Here is a 19756-nt window from a genome sequence, read left to right on the forward strand (position 1 = left end):
AGATCTTCAGGTCCAGCTGTTCTCTCCTCCCAAATTCAATTGCTCAGCTGGGAGACAAGAAGTGTTAAGTTGATCTGTTTGCTTGAGCTGATTGATTTCAGACCTCAGTCATTTACAGCTTTGGGGCAGAGCTTGTGGAGTCCTACCTTGTGATGATGTTTCCCTGTTGGAATGCAATGTGGTAATTGGTGAGATTGCATCAGATGGATTCCCTGCTTAAGGGGAAGCTGAGGATTCCAGCAGACCATCCACAGTTCCTTTGGGGAGAGAACTGAAATTGAGAAGGGAAGGCAGGACCCACAGAGCCTTGCTGCTGTCTGTGCATTGGCTTCTTGGGCTTCTCTGGAATTCAGCCTTCTGCTTGATAGAAATAATTACCTCCTGACACAACAAAGCTTTCAGTTTCTGTAGGGGAGATGGAAGCCTGTACAACATCTCATACAAACCGAGGGAATGTGGAAGAGTTGGAGGCAAAGCCTCTTTGTTTTGGGTGGGGAGATGATGAGGGAAGAGTGTTTTTAATATGTTGGTTGTTTAGGAAACCCCTGAATAGTGAGCAGTGAGGATAGGGCAGGGAATTCACTACCTGAGTGTGGTACAACAACCCAGAGTTCTGTTCAGGTGTAATGATCCCTCCAGACCTTAAGGAAGAGATGGGATTTCAGGCTGATTCTGTCAGGGTGGTGTTTGGTGGCACAGCTGGTTCTGCCCATCCCAGCAATGTGTTCTGTACACAATTGTTAACATGAGGCCTTGGCACAGAAACTGTTGGCCGAGTTTGATTTCCCTGAAGGACGTTGGGAAGTCAGCAGGAATTACAGTGTAGACTCAGCTCAGAGGGAAGTTATGGCTCTTTCCTGGGGATGGACCTTCTTGCTTTTTTGTCCTTTTTCTTTTTTTAATGCATATGTTGAAATTCAAATTTAAAACCACATAACAAAGGAAACTTTTTCTATGAGTCTGAAACCCAAAATCCTTTCACTTGGTGCTGTAGTAGCAGCATGTAAGATTTCTTGATTGTACCAATATTCCTTATTCTTGGAGAGTCTTGAAGTAACATATTGGCTGATGGGAAGCCAGTTGGAAATGAGAACTCTTTTCTTCAACTGGAAAACCAAAGGAGTATATTCTTAAGTCCCTCAAAAGCACTGCTCATACTATCTAATATCTGTTAATCATTTCTTAGGAGAAATTATGGAAATGTTACTCAATGCACTAATTCTCTACAGTGTTTCTAATTATTTCATTGATTATTTTGAAGCCTACATTTGTGTAAAGGAACACTGGGGTATATTTGAACAAATACAGAGCAATAAAACTGTAATTGTAATTCATGTACATTCAACAAACAAAGCATTAATTTTATTAGTATTTCCAGCAGTCTCTGTGTTTGAAGTGTGTGGCTGGTTCTTTCTTCAGTCTGTGGCTCATTAAACTTTCTGTACTGTATTGTCTCATCTGTCAGGCAATCTCACATTGATTTGGTGTTTTATATGTACATATTGTACAAGTAATTAATTTTAAAAAGTTTAAAAATGTATGCAAAGGCTGGTTTAGTAGTTGCTTGTGGTAAAGTTTTACCATTCTCCATGGTATTGTCTTAATCATAAAAGAAAAAAAAATGTACCTCAGGTTGTTCCAGTCAGTCTGCATTCAAGGACTGAGTTCTGGTCCACTGAACAGTCACTGCTCTGTTATATCAGAGTTAATAATACTGTGACTTCATCTATTGTTTTACTAAAAATGCCAATAATTATTGTAAGTGGTTATGAAATTTCTTTCTTTCAATCCCAGTGTCTCACAACAGGCTCCTATTAAACTTCATCCTGTATCATGAGAGACCAGAATGTATGATGAGAAAATGTGGTTTGGTATTTAGACTCCTGTAAGAGCACTTGCTTATTTCATTTTTGTGATGTTGTTGTCGGGTGGAGCTCAGGGCTTGTTTTTTTTTTTTTTTTCCTGTATAAATGCATTTCCAGATGTTAACTTTTGAAAGTCTCAGTTTGAATTTTGAGGTTTTAATCCTTCATTTCAATGCACAGAACCATTGTAGTGGATTTTTTTTTTTTAAGTTTAATTAGGGGTTTTTGGTGTGTGTATATATGTTAAAAACCCACACACATGTTGTCACTGGTAATTTGCTTAACCTTGGCCAGGAAAAGTGGAGAATGGTAATAGGAGATGCTTCAAGGTGTGTGGTATCCAGTGTAGTACAGAATCTGTTCTTTCTCTGCCTTTTTAAGCCTCAGGTTCACTAATTTAACGATCAATTAAAGAGGCTTCAAGGTCTGCTGTGTTTTGTCAGAGCAGCAGACCTAGACCATATGGATGATGTTTTCTCCCTTTATCCTTTTTTGTAATTTCTTTGGATGTGTTTGGCTGTTGGTGTTTGTTGTCTTACTCTCTGGTTAAAAGATGAATTTAGTTTGTGATAGGAGTTAAAGAGCAATTTGTTTCACCAATGTGTGTTCCAATTTTCATTAGTGTCTTTTTTCTAGTTGGGAGTCTTCAGATAGATGATTTTTGCTTTCCAAAGAAGTTATTTAAATCACATTATATTTATGCAACTGAAGTTTTCTGTGTTTTGCTTTGCACAAAAGTTCACATGTGCCAAATACCCTCACACTCTCCTGATAAAATAAACTCTAAATTATATCTGAGTAATTCTTTTTCTGAAGCTCTCTGCAGCTTTGCTGTACAGATGCCCTTTTGCTAAATGAAACACTACTTATCTTAATTATTAGTGTTAATGGACATGGTGTGGGCTCAGTATTTGCTATTGCCAGGTAGAATCTAAGTTATGTCTCTTTGTGCTTGACAAATGTGACAGAGCTGTAGTTCTGGCTGTCGTGTCTGAATGAATCAGTGCCACGTGCAGGAGGAGTTGCTGGCAATCACCTGGAATGCATAAGCAGACTTCTCTTCTTTCAAGCATCTTTTGCAGGCACTGGTATTCCTGAAATGCCACGTGCTCCTCATTTGTCAGGTGCATGTGTTCCAGTGATGGCTTATGGTTTCTCCCTCTGTGTTTTTCTCTTCTTAAAGGTCTCTCAGCTCTTTGAGAATCTGCTTCTGTCCCAAGGATGCAATGTGAACTACTGAATAACCATGGCATTAATAAATAGATCAAAGCCTCTAAAATACCCCATGTATTTTCCCATTATACAGACAATTCTTGTGTTAAGGTATTATTTTTAATTGAAATTGCAGTGTGTCCCTGGTACTTGGTATTTGCTGAATGTTAAGAGTATATAAATTGTGTTCTGAAACAATCTTTGTAGGAAATTAGGATTCAAATTCTGTTTTCTTTCTTCTAAGTAAAATGGTTACACTTTCTAGCACATTATATATGCATGTGTATATGTACATAATTGTATTTTCATTTGGGAAGGAAGATTAGTTCCTTCCAAAATGCAGAATTTCCCAAGAGCCAGTGAAAGAAAACAGAGCTGTATGGGCTGAAACAGTTTTGATCTAGGAAGCTGTCACATTGAGTGGAGTTCTGTTTTCCCTCTTTCTTCATAGTATTCCTGACATGTCCACTATGTGGATTTTTTTCTCCTTGTTTCTTTTTAGTGTTGTCAGTTGACTTGTGTCTAGCAGAACTGCAGTGATGAATTTGCTGTGCAAACACTTGTTCAAAGGGTCATGTGGAGTATTAATAGATCTGATAAGTCTTTTCTCCATGAGTTTCACCTGGGACTGGTGAACTGGATACTCCTAATGCAGATTTTGGGTTAAACATGTGTAGGTATCATTGTCCCCCAGTTTCCCTCATCACTTACCATTGCCATCACTTGATTATCAGAAATGGGATGTCAGGAAATCCTGCTCTGATTAAGTCTTTTGGCATGTTAATTTCAATTACTTCATTCCTGAGGAAGAAGTGCCAGGGAATGGATTTGCAGGACTGATGAAAACCACTTGAACATGCCTGTAAAGTTTCTGAAAAATCTCCCCTCTCTTAGAGAATCTTTTAATTTCATCCTTAATTTCTGTGTGATTAATGAAAGAATAACTGGATTAATTTATTAACTTTGACAGGCAAATTGTCTTTTACATCAGAGTACTATTCTAGCTCTCTGGCAGTGGACAAAATTAAATCTCTAGAAGGAACCTAAATGTCTTCACAAGAAAAAAGAGGTGGAAAATATTATGTAGCATGTTACTTTTTCTTGCATACAGGGCACAGACATAAGGGCTTGTAGAGCACCTGGGAGGTGAGAGGTTGTGTTGAGCCCATCACTGACCTGGCTCCTGTAAGGGCAGGAGTTAAACTGCTGAAGGTGAACCCTTTCCTGTTTCTTTTTAAAACCAGGTCTTTGTCCCTAAGCTTCATAACCATTTTCGGTTTGGATGTAGGTTCAGGATATTCTTTGACATCTTTAAACATTTTGCTTTACTGTGTTCTAACTTGAATTCTTGTATTCTGGTTTAAAGAGCATTTTGTGAGAATGTGAGGCAATGGCACATTGTGAGTTCTGAAGTACTGTCAGAAAGATGCACTGTGAATGAAGAGGTGGCATCGAGTCTGAAGTGTTCTGTCTTGATGGTTCCTGTTCTGCAGAACTCAGCGGTTTCAGGAGCTGGAATACTTTGAGGATTTTTTTAGAGTTGAGTTCAGATTTTCAATTATTTAGGTTTAAAGCTGTGCCCCTTTTGAAAGATCACTAACAACTGCTTGGAACTGGCTAGCAGACATGGTTCTTGGAACTCCCCAGTTGCTCTGTAAGATGAGGCTTTTATGGGGTACATATAAAGGAGTTGTTCTGCTTTCTGCTTTGTTTGGGTGGGCTTTTTGGTTGGTGTATTTGTTTGGTTTGATTTTTGTTTTGTTTTTGTTTTCTACTTTTCACACACTCCTGAAGATACAGGATTTGATGTATTTGGCAGTATAAAGGCAGATGGATTTTTATCTCACTAGGACTGGGTAGCACTTCAACTGAAATATCATCTTCCTTTTTTATCCTTCATATTTTAATAGAAGCTTTAGAATTTCATGTAATCTAATCAATTCAGAAAGAAACTCGTGTTTACACAGACAAGTTATATAATGCCCACATTATGTTTTCATGCTTTACATCAAGGAAGAAAGACTTGGTTTAGTTCCTGCACTTCTTAATTATATTTTGACCCTTTCTTCTGAGGCTCTTCCAACCCCTTCCTTTGGGAAGCAGAGGGTAGGTGAGACAGGCTTCTCTCTAAAACATGGCAAGTCAAATGACAAAGAGTGGAGGTGCCTTGGCTTTGCTTTATTCCATCCTTTAAAGAGACAGGAAAATAGGGAGAAAGATCTATTGTTGATATTATGAAATAGACTTTGACTGTAATTAACAGCCTGGGAGTTTTTCTGCTTGCTTTTCTTATCCTGGTGTTGCAAAAGCTTGCTGTCCTGCTGGGATTTCTTTTTGGAATGCAGAGGTGTGCTCTAGCTAAAAGCATGTGCTTTGCCTAATAAGCTTTCCTAGCCACTGAGCCCAGCTGGCTGCTGCAGTCTGCATTTGTTTTGTCTTAACTAATTTTTATAGCCGTGCTTTAAATGAAACTAACACTTTTTACATTAAATGACAAACCAAGCACCATGTCCATAAATGAAACCCAACACTATAATCTACTAATTTTTGCTTTCAATGGGGAGTATTATATAACCAAGCAGCCTACTAAAAAGGAAGATGTGGAAATAATACTGGTGGGATGTGAATGGGGCTAAGCTGAAGGGATCAGCCTTTGTTGGAGGGAATGTCTGTGTTGGGTTAAGGGTTTAGCACTTCCTCTCATAAATACAGAAGATGAGTGAAGAGAGAGGGGCCTGGCTGGTCAGCACAAAATGTTCTTGTCAAATCTTGGTATCTTTTGCTGTAGGTGATGATGAATGTCATCAACATGTAGCACTTTGCTGGAGTCTCCTGATGGGTTAACTTTCAGGGTTGCTGCAGTCTTGCAGCTACCTTGAGTTGATAAAAAGTGTTCAAACACTCTGAAATTCAGCCAAATCTTTCCAATTTGATCCAAATTATGAATGAACAGAAGAAATGTTAGAAGGTAAAACATGAAATAGAAAATCTGTTTCAAAATACTCATGAATCATTGTTTACAAGTCTACAACAGTGACACTGGAATTGTTGTGCAAGTTTGTTCTCCATGAATTTGTGGAAAATAATGTTTTTATTCTGACTTTGTGCTGAATATGAACATTTTTCATATAGTACTCATCAAATATACAAAGCTCTGGCCAATTCCTGCTTGGCTGTTAGTTTCAGTGGAGCTTTTTTTAATATGATGGAGCAGCTGCTTGGAAATTAAATTAAAAACAAAAAACAAACCCATAACAACAATAATAAAACCACTACCAACAAAATATCTCTGTAACCTTGTTTGTATATTTATTCTCACAGATATAAGGGCAGATTTTTTTCTTCTAGTGCATTCACATAGCTCAAAGCTGCTATGAGCAGGGACTTCTCCCATTGCTGTGAGGGTGAGTGTCATCTGACCTGCACACAAATGTTCTTCTGGTTCTTGTAGGCAGCTGTGTGAGCTGGGTCAGGGTGAAGGTTTGAATCTCTTTGCTGGTTCTTTTTGCTGCTTTTTGAAGAATTGCATTGCAGTGAAGCTCTAAACCTCTTTTTTTTTCTTTTTTTTTTCCTTTACACAAATGTCAGTGGACAGATTTAGGGCCTGGATGTCAACTCCATTCATTTACAGGTTTGCCTCATGTTTATTAAACTGTGACTGATCAGAATCATGGTAAGTTTTTTGGAGTCAAAATTACTGAGGATGACACCTCAGAAAGACACAGATAATTGCATTTGCCCTATTAAAAAAGGTAGACTTTTTCATGTGACTTAAAAAAAAAAAAACACTTTTTTTTTTTTTTTACTTAGTAGCACTCCTGTTATTCATTTACAGAAGAGAACATGCAAAATATCAGGATGAATTTCTGTGTGCTCCATTTAAAAAATCTCAATTCAGAAATTTGTCAGTTTAGGTTGCCTGAACTAAGTAATGACCCTAATATATAACTAATCTATTAATGGCCTCCAGGCAGCTGTGAGAAGGAAATATATGGATTTTTACTTAATACTTGTGATTGGTACATTAAGAAAACAAACAAACAAAGTGTTGTTTAGTGTTTGGATATTGCTGGGAAAAAAAAAAACAGAGACCTCTTTAGATGTAGTCAACAAACTGCAGTGAGGAAAGAATGCAGAACTTGCTTCTGTGATGTTGTCATCCTACATCCTACAGCTCTTCCTATAGCTGAAACCTTGTTAAAATACATAATAACCAAGTAGTGCCTTTAATAATCCTGATACCAGTGGGGACATTGGATGACATTTTTGTTGCTTCTCAGTTCCATGTATGTGGTTCCAAACTTCTCTGTGTGGGAAGCACCCTTCCCTGAGCCCTCCTTAACCACAGGAGGTAGAATTCCCTGTGCCCTGATCCTGAGAGGCAGTCACAGTTTATCAGCACCTTCCTCCCAATTCATTCCTTTGGGAGGAGGGTAGAATGCACATATTTTGCAAAACAAGTAAATGTTCTAAAGACATCACCAAGTGTTAGAACATAGTTGGCTGTGCACTCTGTGGAAAAAGACAGAAGCTCTTTGCTGAGAATCTATCGCCCACCTTCCTAAATACTTTGTGATTAATGTTTATTATATTATGGTGGGACTGCAGCAATTTGCAAACTCTTTAAATGGATAAAGGAGTAAATCCCTGTCATGAGACTGCTTCTTTCCCAGCTGTTTTTCTGAAGATGCTTTCATTCATCTTACCAGTTTTAATGTGAGAAATTTAAGCTCTTTTTCTCTTCCAGAACATATTTTCTGCCCATATTGCTTTAATAATGTTTTTTCTATGCTGACCTGCCTATCTGTAGAGTTCAGAATATCCATCTGTCTAGTCCTCTAAAGGGTGAAATACAATTCTGACTACCTCTGTCTTATCTCCATAACTCTAGGCATACAAATTTGCATAAAAGTTTTGTAGTGAATGAAAGACCTCTTATTTAGCTCTAGTGACATGAATTATTAATTTGTTTGATATTGAGGCATGAGGAAACAGTAAGCCTCAGCTTACTGGATATCAAACACGTTCTGTGCAAGCACATTGAGAATTTGCTTTCATTCTCTGGCTGTTCCTCAGCAGTAATGTGCAGGTTGGCTTGGAGTCTTCCTGAACATAAATACTCAGGTGCTGACTTCTTAAAATAATAAGTGGAACTAGACAAGCAGAATTTCTAATTTCATATATGTGTCATATATAAGAACTCAATCAAGTTTTGACAAATCAGCAGTAGATGTGCCCTATTCAGTGTGGCCTTGGGTTTTTAAAATCATAGAATGACTTGGGTTGGAAGGGACCTTAAGGATCAACCAGTCACTAACAGGTGCCCTCTGTCATTCTGCTGCTGCTCATTTTCTACTGTTTGTCTTTTTTTTGTCATATTTGTCCCACTAGTAAGTCACACCATGGAGAATCTGTGTTGTAGCATCCTCTATCCATCTTTCCTACCAGCAGAATTGCTCAGACTTTGATCTGAGCTAATTAAGTGTCTATATTTTTATGGCTATCATAGAGTAGTTAAAGAAAAGATAGCTGGAATATGTGTGCTTTTCCAAATGAGCCTGTAGGAGTTGTTAGAGCTTTGATCCTGAGGTTCCTTTTTTCTTTCCTTTCTGAAAGAATGCTATCTAGAATATTTCCATCCAAGTACAGTGGCAAACTTCCCAAGAGCATTCCTGTTTTCATAGGAAGAATCCCATTTCTTAGTTTTACACAGGGCAAAAAGTAATCTCTGCAGCCTGGGCAGGGTTTAATAAGACTCTGCATAGCATCAGGCAGGTTTGGCTCTTTAGCTTATTCCTTGAATTGCTTCCCCAGTCACGTGCCCACAGAAGAGATCAATATGTTACCTAATAGGACATTTAAAAACATTTCCAGGATTTGCTGACGTGGGGGAATGGTGAGGGAAAGAAATAGATTTTGCACTGATCTGAGCACACACTGCTGCGGTCTTGGCAGGCCCCTTGTTCTCATGTGGAATTTGCTGCTGCAGTGGTGCATTGCAGGAAATAGATAAAAATCAACACACAGAATGTATCCCTGCTCTGTGTATACCCAGGGAGAGAGCCTGCATTTGAACCTTAAGAAGCTTATGTGTTTTCACAAGGCAAACAGACTTCCCACTGTTAAAAGAATCTTACTATAGAAGGACACGTGTTTTAATTTGAATAAGGTCCATTATTTAAATGGTTTAAAAACACAATAGGCTCTTAACTGCATCTTTTATAAAGTACTTGAGAAATCATTTAGGTTTGTAAATGCTGGTGGAGGGGATGAGCACCTACCAAAGGAGAAGCAAAGAAGCAATTTCAGCATAGTCATTTAACTTCCAGAGAATTGCTTTGTTCTTGTTGAAACACAACTTTTTACTACTGTGACTATGTACAGGAAAAGCAGAATTACATTTTTAGAGCATCCTCCTATATTTTCCTCTAGCTCATGCTGTCTTTTAAATTGCACAACTCTTCTTTTCCTCCCAAGTTTCATTTCAACCTTGTACCTGTTGCAGAATTTTGTGTAAAACAAAAAAATGGAAAAAGTTTTAAAAATCGCAGAGATTCAATATCCATCTCTTGAAATGACACACATCATCCAGAATAAGGAGAGCTGGAGGAAAATCTGTATGTAGAATTAATGATACCTTCTCAGTTCTGTGTTTTGCCCCCAGACATAATTAATAATTTCATCTGGGTTATGTAGTTGTAGATTGACTTGCAGGGTTCTCTCGATGAGAGCCCTTGAACCAAAGTTGTATTTTTGTAACTTGGCTAGACCTTGGCTACAGCATGGTTCTCATTTAACAACAAGTCTTCATTTCAGAGTGAATTCAGAAATAAGTGTTGTATTTCTTTTGAGTATTGTCCATGCATGTAATCCCTATCAGATGAAAGGAGAAAAAGTTTCCTCGAGTTGCTTTCTAGCATGTTCAGTTTCCTTTTTCTCTTCCACAGTTTTTTCAGTTACAGTCAGAAGTAGGACTCACTGGAACCAGCAGCAAGCTGCTCACATGGTCATAATGGTATATTTTTATTTACACTCCATCTGAGAACTGTGATGTTATTTAACAGCTTAGGCCATTTCATCTTTAATTATAAATTGTGATATTGTTGTCTTCAAACTTCAAGCAGATGGTCAGAGCCAAGTGTCCTGTTCAGTCTGGGAGAGCTGTGTAGACATCTCCTCTCTGCCTTTTTTTTTTTGGTTCTGCTGCTGTCTAAACAAACATTTAGAATAACCCAGTTTATGAAGTTACCTATGATATTCTGAGCATTTACCAAACTCAAAAATTCTGTAACTAGTGCACAGTTTTGCTTGTACAAATAAAACCTTTATGGACCTCAGTGGGTCTGAAAATAAAATTTACAATATTGAGGGCATGTTCATTTAAAGACAAAATTGACATTTCCAATCTTTCTAATTAGGACTTGGTTGCAGGAAGTGAGTGAACAATACTTAAGTTGATTTTTAAATTATTTAAAGCTGATGTGTCAGAGCAGTGCACTGACTCAGAGTAACTGAATCATCCTATCAGCATGTGGAGGAGTGATTTATGTACCATATCATGGAGAACTGTAGAATCAATTCCTTCTTTTTGTCTCTTCAACTCTAAGAACATGGCTTTGAAGTTTAAATAATTTAAATATCTGAAATGTCCCAGCCCCTGCACTGGTGTTTGATGGATTTGTGACAGACTGGTGTCAGGAGCACAGCACAGGGAGTCTGGGAGTAAATACAGACTAAGGAGTGACAGAATTGTTGTAAGGCAGATTTGACCCATTTTTGTTACTCTTGAGGTGCAGAGTACTCAGGAGTAATAAATGCTCCTGGCTGTGCTTTAACACTGGCTCTGTCCCCCCACAGGGCAGAAGAATCTCTGCTGTTGGAATAGCCATAGGGTCTCCATCTTCAGCAGTGGTTGGTTTCATGGCCTTTTGTGATTATCTGTCCTTTTTTCCTTTCAAAAAATAGGCCAAGGGAAGCACACTGTTCATCACTCAATGTGAGCTGCTGTGGCTGCTTTAGATCTGGGAGAGAATTGGTTGCAAGATGAATGAATAAGAATAAAAATAAACCTCTGTGTCCAGGCTGTGATCTAAACATAGCAGGGGCAATAGAATAGGCAAAAATTCCCAGAGAGGATTGACTGTTCCTAAAATGTGAATATTAAGGTCTGGAACACTGAATATGTGAGAAAATGTTTAAATTTTGCTTCAGTGTCTTGATCTGTGGCCCAGTGAAGGCATTTGCACTTCATATTAAAATTTTTTCAGTCTAAGGTCTCTAACTTTCCTGGTTTAGATTTGTTTTTTCTTCTCTCCCCTGGTCTGCTATTAAGGTAATGAACACTGCAAACCTTAACTCAGTCTCTTCACTTTTGTTCATGTGTCTGTAAGGGATTAGGGATTGAAGAAAGCAGAGTTTAATTGCAGGAACTGTCACAGATTCCTAAGGCTCTACACAAGTGTTGCTTTCACCTTCTCTCAAGTCCTCTGAAGCAGAGCCTTGTAAGGAATAGTTTGGCAGAGCTGAGGTAACGCTTCTGGAGCACAAACACTGCTCCTGGGGAACAAAGCAGGTTTTGGTGGCAAACTTGGGCATGGAGGCAGAATTTCCCACATACATCTGTGTTCTCTAGGTAGGCAAATGTAGACCTGCCCAACAAACACCTTAATCTGTGCAGACTGAGAATGAAGTTGTCTCTGAAGATGGTTTGGGCTGTAAAATGAAGCATATCCACCAAAAACTTCCAGTAACGATTATAACATGTTAGAAAATTAAATATTTTCTCTTTATTTCTTGTGTCTAAGCATTATATCTGTTTTACACAAAAGACTTACTTTAAAAAATGGGGAAATAAAGTAGGTTTGGTTTGGGAAGCTTTTACTTTCCAAGTGCTACAAATTTGTACCTGATCAAACAGTGCAGGAATTCATAACTCGTGTTTGCTTTAAGACTGCCTTAAGAATCTGCTTCTTTGAGTTACTTGTGAACACCTACAGGGTGGCAACACCTTCCTTATGATCTTTTAACCTCCCAAGCCTCCCACTGTCTTGTTGGTGTTACCTCGAGCATCTTTTCTCCTGTACCTTTGTGGTGGTGATGTTTTGCAGACTGTGAAAGGTAGGAGGTCTTTGGCTTACAAGCTTGTAGCTAAAAACCTCTCTGTTCTCCAAGTGCTTTGATATATTTAGTGTGAGCATAAGAGGCAAGACTCCTAAGTACCACAGTGGAAAACTTCAAAAAAGATGTTTTCCTCTTTTCATATACAGTTAAATAAAAATTGTACTTCTAAAGCTATTTCTGAAATAGCTGCAAATACAGAAGGAGAGTTTGTGATAGCTCAGGTCACTGGATGCCTCTTGCTTTCCCTGCACTATTGGCTTTGTAGGGATAGTTCATTTCCATTGCCATTGGCTGGTTTGAGGAACCAGTATTACATGAGGTTGAAACAGCTTTGTGGGTTTTAGAACAACTGATGCTCCTGCCCTGTGTGAGCTGCCTGCTTTAGGTGGAGCCTGAGCTGGCCTAGGACAGCAGAGCAGGAGCTGCTGGACTGAGAAGTGCAAGAGCAGACCATCAGTGGATGTGTTCATTTTCTCCACTGCTATTCTGATGGTTTGATGGTAAACTACTAATAAGCTGTTCTGACAATTTGGGAAGATTTGGAGTGTCAGCACTCTAGGTTTTGACCTAGTGATGCATGCTGCTTTCTTTTTTAACTCATTTTGTATCATGACTGTTCACAGCATTGAGAGCAGTTTTTGAACTGTTGCCTTGTCTTAGAGGTGGTCCCAGCCAGTTCCCTGTGTGTGTCATGCACTAATGTTTGCACCTTCTTTTGCTGAGCTGAACCTCCTCTGTAGAGGTACAAAACCATTGCTGGGGCTGGGCCTGTGGATTGCCCCAGCCGTGGCAGCAATACAGGAATTGAGGGAATTCCTCAATTGCAGAGGAATTGAGATGCTGTCAGAACTATCAGTAACTCTCTGTATGTGCACACACCATTTATACTGTGCAGGACCATTCTTTCCTATCATTTAAAAATGTGATTATAATCTTCCAGAAGGAAAACATTCACGGCCTCCTCTGGTTTCTTTGTGTGGTTTGTTGGAGTATCAGAGCAAAAATAAAGGGAACAGACAGAGGTTTAGTGTGGAATGAAGGAAGACTGGCTGGGGACATGAAGATGAGGGATTGTGTATGATGGGGTTACAGATGGAGAGTTGGGTGCTTGAGGATAATATAGGAGGGAAGGAGGAAGGGAGCAGAATAATAGTGGGAGAGAGTGTAAAGGAAGTGGAAAACTCTTGGATAAGGAAGGGATGTTCCTGTATCTTGGGGGAGGAGAAGTGACAAGTTGACTCTGTAGCTGAAATCCTGGTTGAGTTCCCTAAAGTATCCAGACCATAAGTAAGACCTAACTTGCCTTTTTAAAAAGTTGAATGCTGTTTTAAAACAAGCTGGTGACTGTATGGATCCAACTGCTGCTCATTACTCATTTGCAGTATTCTGTTTCATCTTAAGACTGTAGCCTCAAGAGATGTGAGCAGGGTGGGAGTATTATGAAACAAAGTAATTTGATTATTTGGGGTGGGGTAGGAGAGTGGCAGCTTTGTTTTAACTTAGCAAATTGTTTAAAAGCACAGACACATGACAAGGAGACAGCTAATCTGTTTAAGAATAGCCACTATGGTTTTTGATATTGATTTCTTTCCACACTCTCTCTTTTAACCTTGTTTTCTTACAACTTTTGAAAAGCCACCTTGAGCTATACTGAACAAACAGAGGATATGGATAAAATAGCTTCCTTTCAGGAGGTCATTGAACTGCTCTTTCAACCCATCACTAAATTCCTCATACATTCTTCAATTTCTCCTAATTTCCATTGCAATAAAAACACTTTCGGGTGTGAATTTTCTGCCTTTTAGCCTAAAATGACCAGCTTTTACATGCTTGTTATGTCATGTGTTTACAATACATTTAATGCTAAAAGATTTATTTTTGGCTGGCTCAGTAAAATAGCTGGTTGCTGGAGTTGTTGTCATAGCAGCAATCTTAACAGATAGGCTGATCCTATTTAGCTTTTGCAGCCAACGAGCGGCCGTTAGGCAACAGTTTGACAGTTCTGCAGCATTTTTCTAAAGATGGAAATTGTGCTGGTGGTGGTGAATTTTTTTTGGCCCAACTTTAAAATATTTCTTTCTGTAGGTGTGTGGAGTTCGATTCAACATTTTCCCCTAACAACTTATGATAACTTTGAATACACAACATGTGAGATTCAGAATTTAAGTCTTAATTTGTAGGAGCTTGAAAATAAATTACGTGCTGCAACATATTGCAAGCTGCTTTGATGATTTTTTTAAAAAGCCAAAAGTATTCTGAGAGAAAAATGCCAGACTAGAGAACAAGATTGTGCATCATTTATTCAGCAGTAATTTTAAGTCGTGGCAGACTGGGCAAATATTACTGAAGAATTTTGTGGGTTGTTTTTGATGAAGTGCTCTGCCTGGGTTAGATGATATCTTAGGATTTTAGTAATCCAAATTCTTATTTTTTTAGTATGAAGAGAAAAGGGTCTTTCTGTATTGACAAGCAAAGAAATAGTATTTTCAGATTAGACTGTAAAATCAGACATACCTCTAAGTGTTGTTTGTAGCTCTAAGCTGTTACAGAAGTTCAGTTGCCCTCAGACGCAGGTCTGAATGCAGTTCTGAGATGAAAAGTGAATTTACTGCAAGGAATTTCTCCTGTCTGTAACTTCCAGTCGGATGGTATTGAACTTAAATTACTTTAAGTGTGGTTGAGTGAAAGACTTATTCTCAAAACTCTCCTAAGTCTCTTATTAAACAGAGTCATTAAAAATGATTGAAGTACTTTAGTTTAATGCTAAGAGATGAGTTTGGATGCTGTTGGCTTAGAGTGCTTCAAATATGATTAGGAGTCAAAAAGTCTATTTAATCTTCCAGTGACTTTTTTTAGTCCTTAAGACTCACTTGTTAAAATATGTTGCTGTCATAGACTGTCATATCAGGGGTATGTGCTTATTAATTTCCAATGAATCAGGGCAACTTTCCTCAGACTTGCCCATTCTGGGCAGTTTTGGGAAAACTTTCATTGCTTTCAGCTCCTGGTCCAAAGCCAGTCTCAGAATGGCAATGGCAATTTCTGTAACTCTGGCTGGGATGGATTTGATGCTATGCCACTCTTCTTTGGACTAATGTCGAAAAATCTAATGAGGGAATGTGGCAGAATCTCCCAGCAGAACGATGAAATATCATATACCCACACACATTTTAATGTCTAAGTTATATTGCAGCTTTTGAGAGCATCAAGGAGGTTGGTGCTGTGAAAAAGCAGAGTTCTTGCTGTGGTCCCACCATCCCAACTCCTCCCTACTGGGCAGCTCCTTTCCCTGGGTTCTGGTGTTCATCTGAATCATGAGACCTGCTCCCTGATAGGACTTACAAATCTCTTGGACAAATGGAGGCGTTTTCTGTGTTATGTCCAGCTGCTGGTTTTGCACTTGAGGACAGAACAGTTTCCCTGCTGTTGTGCAGCATTCCAGAGTGAAAGGGAGGGGCAGCCACGAGAGCTGGTTACCTGGGCTGGGGGATGCTTCTGGCACTCACAATCTGTGTCTCTTTTGCTGTTTCAGGCAAAGTCGTGCATTTGTCATATGTGTGGTGCCCACCTGAACAGACTCCACTCTTGCCTCTACTGTGTCTTCTTTGGCTGTTTTACAAAGAAACATATTCACGAGCACGCGAAGACAAAGCGACACAATTTAGGTGAGTTCTCATCCCAGTGGTGCTCATCATCCTCTCTGTTATCCCTCTCCATTCCAGGCCAGTAAAGTGATATTTTCTTGTAGTTACCTCATTAGGCAGAGGGATAATTTTATTTGGGGTTTGGGTTAGTTTAGTGCTTTCATTCTAAACTTGGTGTTTAAACTTCTCTTGCATCCCTGTTAAGTTTATCTTCACAGCTTAAAATTTCCTTAGTATCTTGGTATTTATGAATTAATGTCATGTATAAAAATGTGAGGAGGCAGAGTTTTGGGGTTTTTTTCCTAAGTGTTAAAAATGGTGGGTTTGATGCCTGGAACTAGAACATTTATTTCAGTAAACTTTTTTTTCAGGAGGTCATGTTCACTTCTTTTATTGCTGAGGAAAACAGCCATCATTTCTTTCACAAAGAAGGCTAATCAAGTAGCAATCAGAATTATTTAAACTGCTGAAGTTTGGAGGCGGGGGGAGTTTCTTCATCTTTCTGTGTTGGATTCTTGTTTCTATTGGGGTCAGTAACCTAAGTAGTAACAAAACAGTTTAATTCATATGGATTACCTTTCCCTCAACAGTCTCATGAAATGCTGGTTTCAAGGCCAACAAGTTCTTCTGTTCTGTCAGTATTGGTGCTATTTCATGTTCAAAACCAAAAGCCTTTGGTTTTATTTCAAATTACCTATTGCTTATAGTTCAGAACATTATTGAGTTATAATGCAAAATCCTGATCCATATTAAAATTCTGTTTTAAAATGGATGAATGTAATTTTTCTCCAAATTAAAATACATTCTTGGAGTGATGTAAGAAACAGGAAAAAAAAGACATTATTTCATGGTATAAATTTTCTCTTGACCAGCGTGGCCACCATTTCTAATTTAATTTTTCCTAAAGTGCTTATGGAACAAACTGTCTTCATGGAAAATAAAGACAGAGAAGCTCCAGAAGGCCAACAGAGCTGTGTATTCCTGTGCTTAAGAAATGGGTGTGTAAGTTTACTATTTATGGAAAAGATTATTTGAACCAGCAGATCATTATAGTTTCTTCCTCCATATGTGTCAAGAAAGAAAAAGATGAGGCTCAGTTGTGGTATAGTTTTAAGTTTGTAAATGTCTTGAAAAATAGAATACTGGGAAATAGTACTGAAAATTCCATCATGGTGTGGCTGAGAGCTCTGGGACTGCTCAGCTCACAGGAGAGGCTCAGGGGAACCTCATGAATGGGTGCAAATACCTGAAAGAAGGGTTAAAAAAGTGTTCTGGGCTCTTTCCAGTGGTGTCCAGGAGGCAAGCAGGACAAAGTGAAGTACAGGAAGTTGTGTCTGATTATCACAAACTGTGAGGGTGACCAGGGCCTGGAAGAAGCTGCCCTGAGAGGTTGTGGAGGGTCTGTCCCCAAATACATTCAGAATCTCTCTGGACATGGGCCTGGGCAGCCTGGATGTGCTGGATGGCCCTGCTGGAGCAGGGGCTGCACAAGGTGACCTCAGAGGTCCCTACCAACCTCAGCCATTCTTTGAAAACTGAAAAGACCAACTCAACCCTGTGTGACATCTTCTAATTGCTTTTTGCAGAGTGTCATCTCAAAGAGCTTTAAAAGTCAATTCATTAGCTGAATTTTTTTTTTTTTTTTGGAATCTACCAATATGGAAGTGCAAATTATTTGAGGTAAACTTGAAGAATTTCTGGTAAAAGGGGTGTGTGGGTGTGTATATATATATAAAACAACCTTTTGTGCTAATAAAAGTTTATGGCCACATTTAGGGTTTAAAAAATACTGTGCTAAATTGAGACTGTCAGCAGTATTTACCTGTTTATCTGTGGACACTTTGTAAACACTGTAATATTTTTACCACTAAACTCACCATGTTTATGGAGAACCTTTAAAAAAATCTAATTGCTCACATTCTCAGCTGCTGTTTATGTATTTGGGAAGCTTAAATTCGAGTTATTTTTTTCTGCAAGACAGAATATGCTGTTGTCTGCTGTAGTGAATTAGCTTGTGTTTCCTTAAAGGAAAACCAAAACTGGATGGTGGAGGAGGGAGATTCTTAAAAATGCTCTTGCTTAGGGTCTGTTGTGGTTATTGTCCTGGCATTAGACAATTAAGGCTGTGTCAGAAAAGGTATGTCCCAAAAGGAGAAACCTGTAGATAAAAAGGGCAAGACTTAATTAAGCCAAAGCACAAAATACTTTACTGAATAATCCCAAAAAGGATTCTTCTGCAGCTAAGTATAAATTACTTGGTGCACAAATACACATAATGTGAAGATTGTGCAAGTGACTGCTTGATTTCTAGTTTTGGAGATTCCTTTCTCTCCGTTTTTTTAATGTATATTTTGGTGTTTAACTTCCAGCTGCATGTAAAATGAGCTTTGAAAATATTTTTGTAGTTCTACTAGTGCTTTTGGTTGCTTTTCCTGCTGCAGTTTTAGTTGGGAAAATAACATCTGAAAGGCAAAAACAAGTTAAGTGCTTTGAAATTTCAAAACGAAGAGGAATTATTTTAAAGCACTTGGTGACTTTTTGCTGAGCCAACATCAGTCTCCATGGAGACAGGCAGGAGCTGCACACTTAATCACAGTTGTAAGAAATACCACGGATTTCAGCTGTAACAGCTGTCTGAGCATGGCAGGGATGTGTTTGCAGCTCTCTGCTGTCTTTCAGGAGGCTCCAGCATCATATTCCAGAGTGGTTTTAAATACATCCCTTCCTATCTCTGCCTGTCTGAGCCATCTGAATTTGGCACTCACAATCTGCCTTTATAGTGATTCCTGTGCTCTTGAAACTGCCTCGCTGTTCAATGTATATTAATAATGGTAGACTTAATTTAATGTATTCTGTGAGTTGTGGATGTGGGTGATGGGCAGGTGAGGTAAGATCCAGCTATAGGAGCTGCTTTTTTTCATCTCTGCATTGCTCAGTTCCTCTCAGTCAGCCTCCAGGACAGTCTGATACTCCCACTGGGCTCTGTGTGTCTTTTGTGAGGAGTTGTGAAATGGTGAGAGCAAAGTCCTTACTGATCTCCTCTGGGATTTTTCCTGGTTTTGATACTGTCAAATGTTTCCTTTTCCCCACCTGTAGGAACCTGAACAATTTTTACCTTTTCTTATTGAAACTCTTGTATGATTCTCAATATCGTCATCATCATACTTCACTTTTCCAGTTCTAATGTGTCCATTTCTGGTGCCAGCCCTTTGGATTAAGACAGTTTGCTGTGCTAATGACTTGCACAGCATGACTTCTTCCATGACTTCTGTTTTGTGCTTCTTTATCTGCTGTTCAACCCAGAGCTGATATTGCTACTTGGGAGTTAAATTCAGGGACTCCAGAACTTCTTTTCTGCTTGGTGTTGCTTGTCTGCCTCTTTAGTGGGTGGAGTTTCACTCTTGGTGCAATTGCCTTTTTGCTAAGTAACTTGAAATCCTTCTGGAGCTATTTTGATTATCTTAAGTGAATGTGTGCCATCAACATACTCTGTCATCTTCCTAAATAATCCTTCCAGATCAGGTTCAGCACCTGGGGAATCTGCTGGTGGATTCTATCCTTGTAAAAATTGATGGTCTCTTCCTTATCTTTTCTACAGCTGCTCAGTGAAGGAAAGTACACAGTAACTTAGTCCCAGAGTAGCAGAAGCAGGAAGATGTCTGTGAACAGTAGCTCTAAAAGAGAAGAGAGGTTGGTTCTATGAAGTTCATCTCAAAACTGCAGCAGTGGTTAATTTATCAGTTTGCTGATTGGGACTGAAAATTCCGAGGCAGACACCAAATGAAGTTTTAGTATTCTTTCTGAGTGAATATTTTCTATTGTTGTTTTTTTAAATACACACACACTCGTAGCTGCAGAAAACCCCACTGCTATAGGGCTTACAATCCATGTATTTCTGATTGGGGTCAAGGAGCT

General features: G+C 38.8%; 1 protein-coding gene across 2 annotated transcripts in view; it reads left to right on the forward strand.

The window, feature by feature from the left end:
* USP22 (ubiquitin specific peptidase 22) overlaps positions 1-19756 on the forward strand; it is an 89813-nt gene that overhangs the window by 16339 nt on the left and 53718 nt on the right. For both annotated transcript variants that reach the window (XM_059862015.1, XM_059862014.1), the window contains exon 2: positions 15730-15862. In XM_059862015.1, the coding sequence (XP_059717998.1) occupies positions 15730-15862 (133 nt within the window). The remainder of the gene's footprint in view (positions 1-15729; positions 15863-19756) is intronic.

Source organism: Haemorhous mexicanus, chromosome 17, assembly GCF_027477595.1.
Source record: "Haemorhous mexicanus isolate bHaeMex1 chromosome 17, bHaeMex1.pri, whole genome shotgun sequence".
In the NCBI taxonomy this organism is placed as follows: Eukaryota; Metazoa; Chordata; class Aves; order Passeriformes; family Fringillidae; genus Haemorhous; species Haemorhous mexicanus.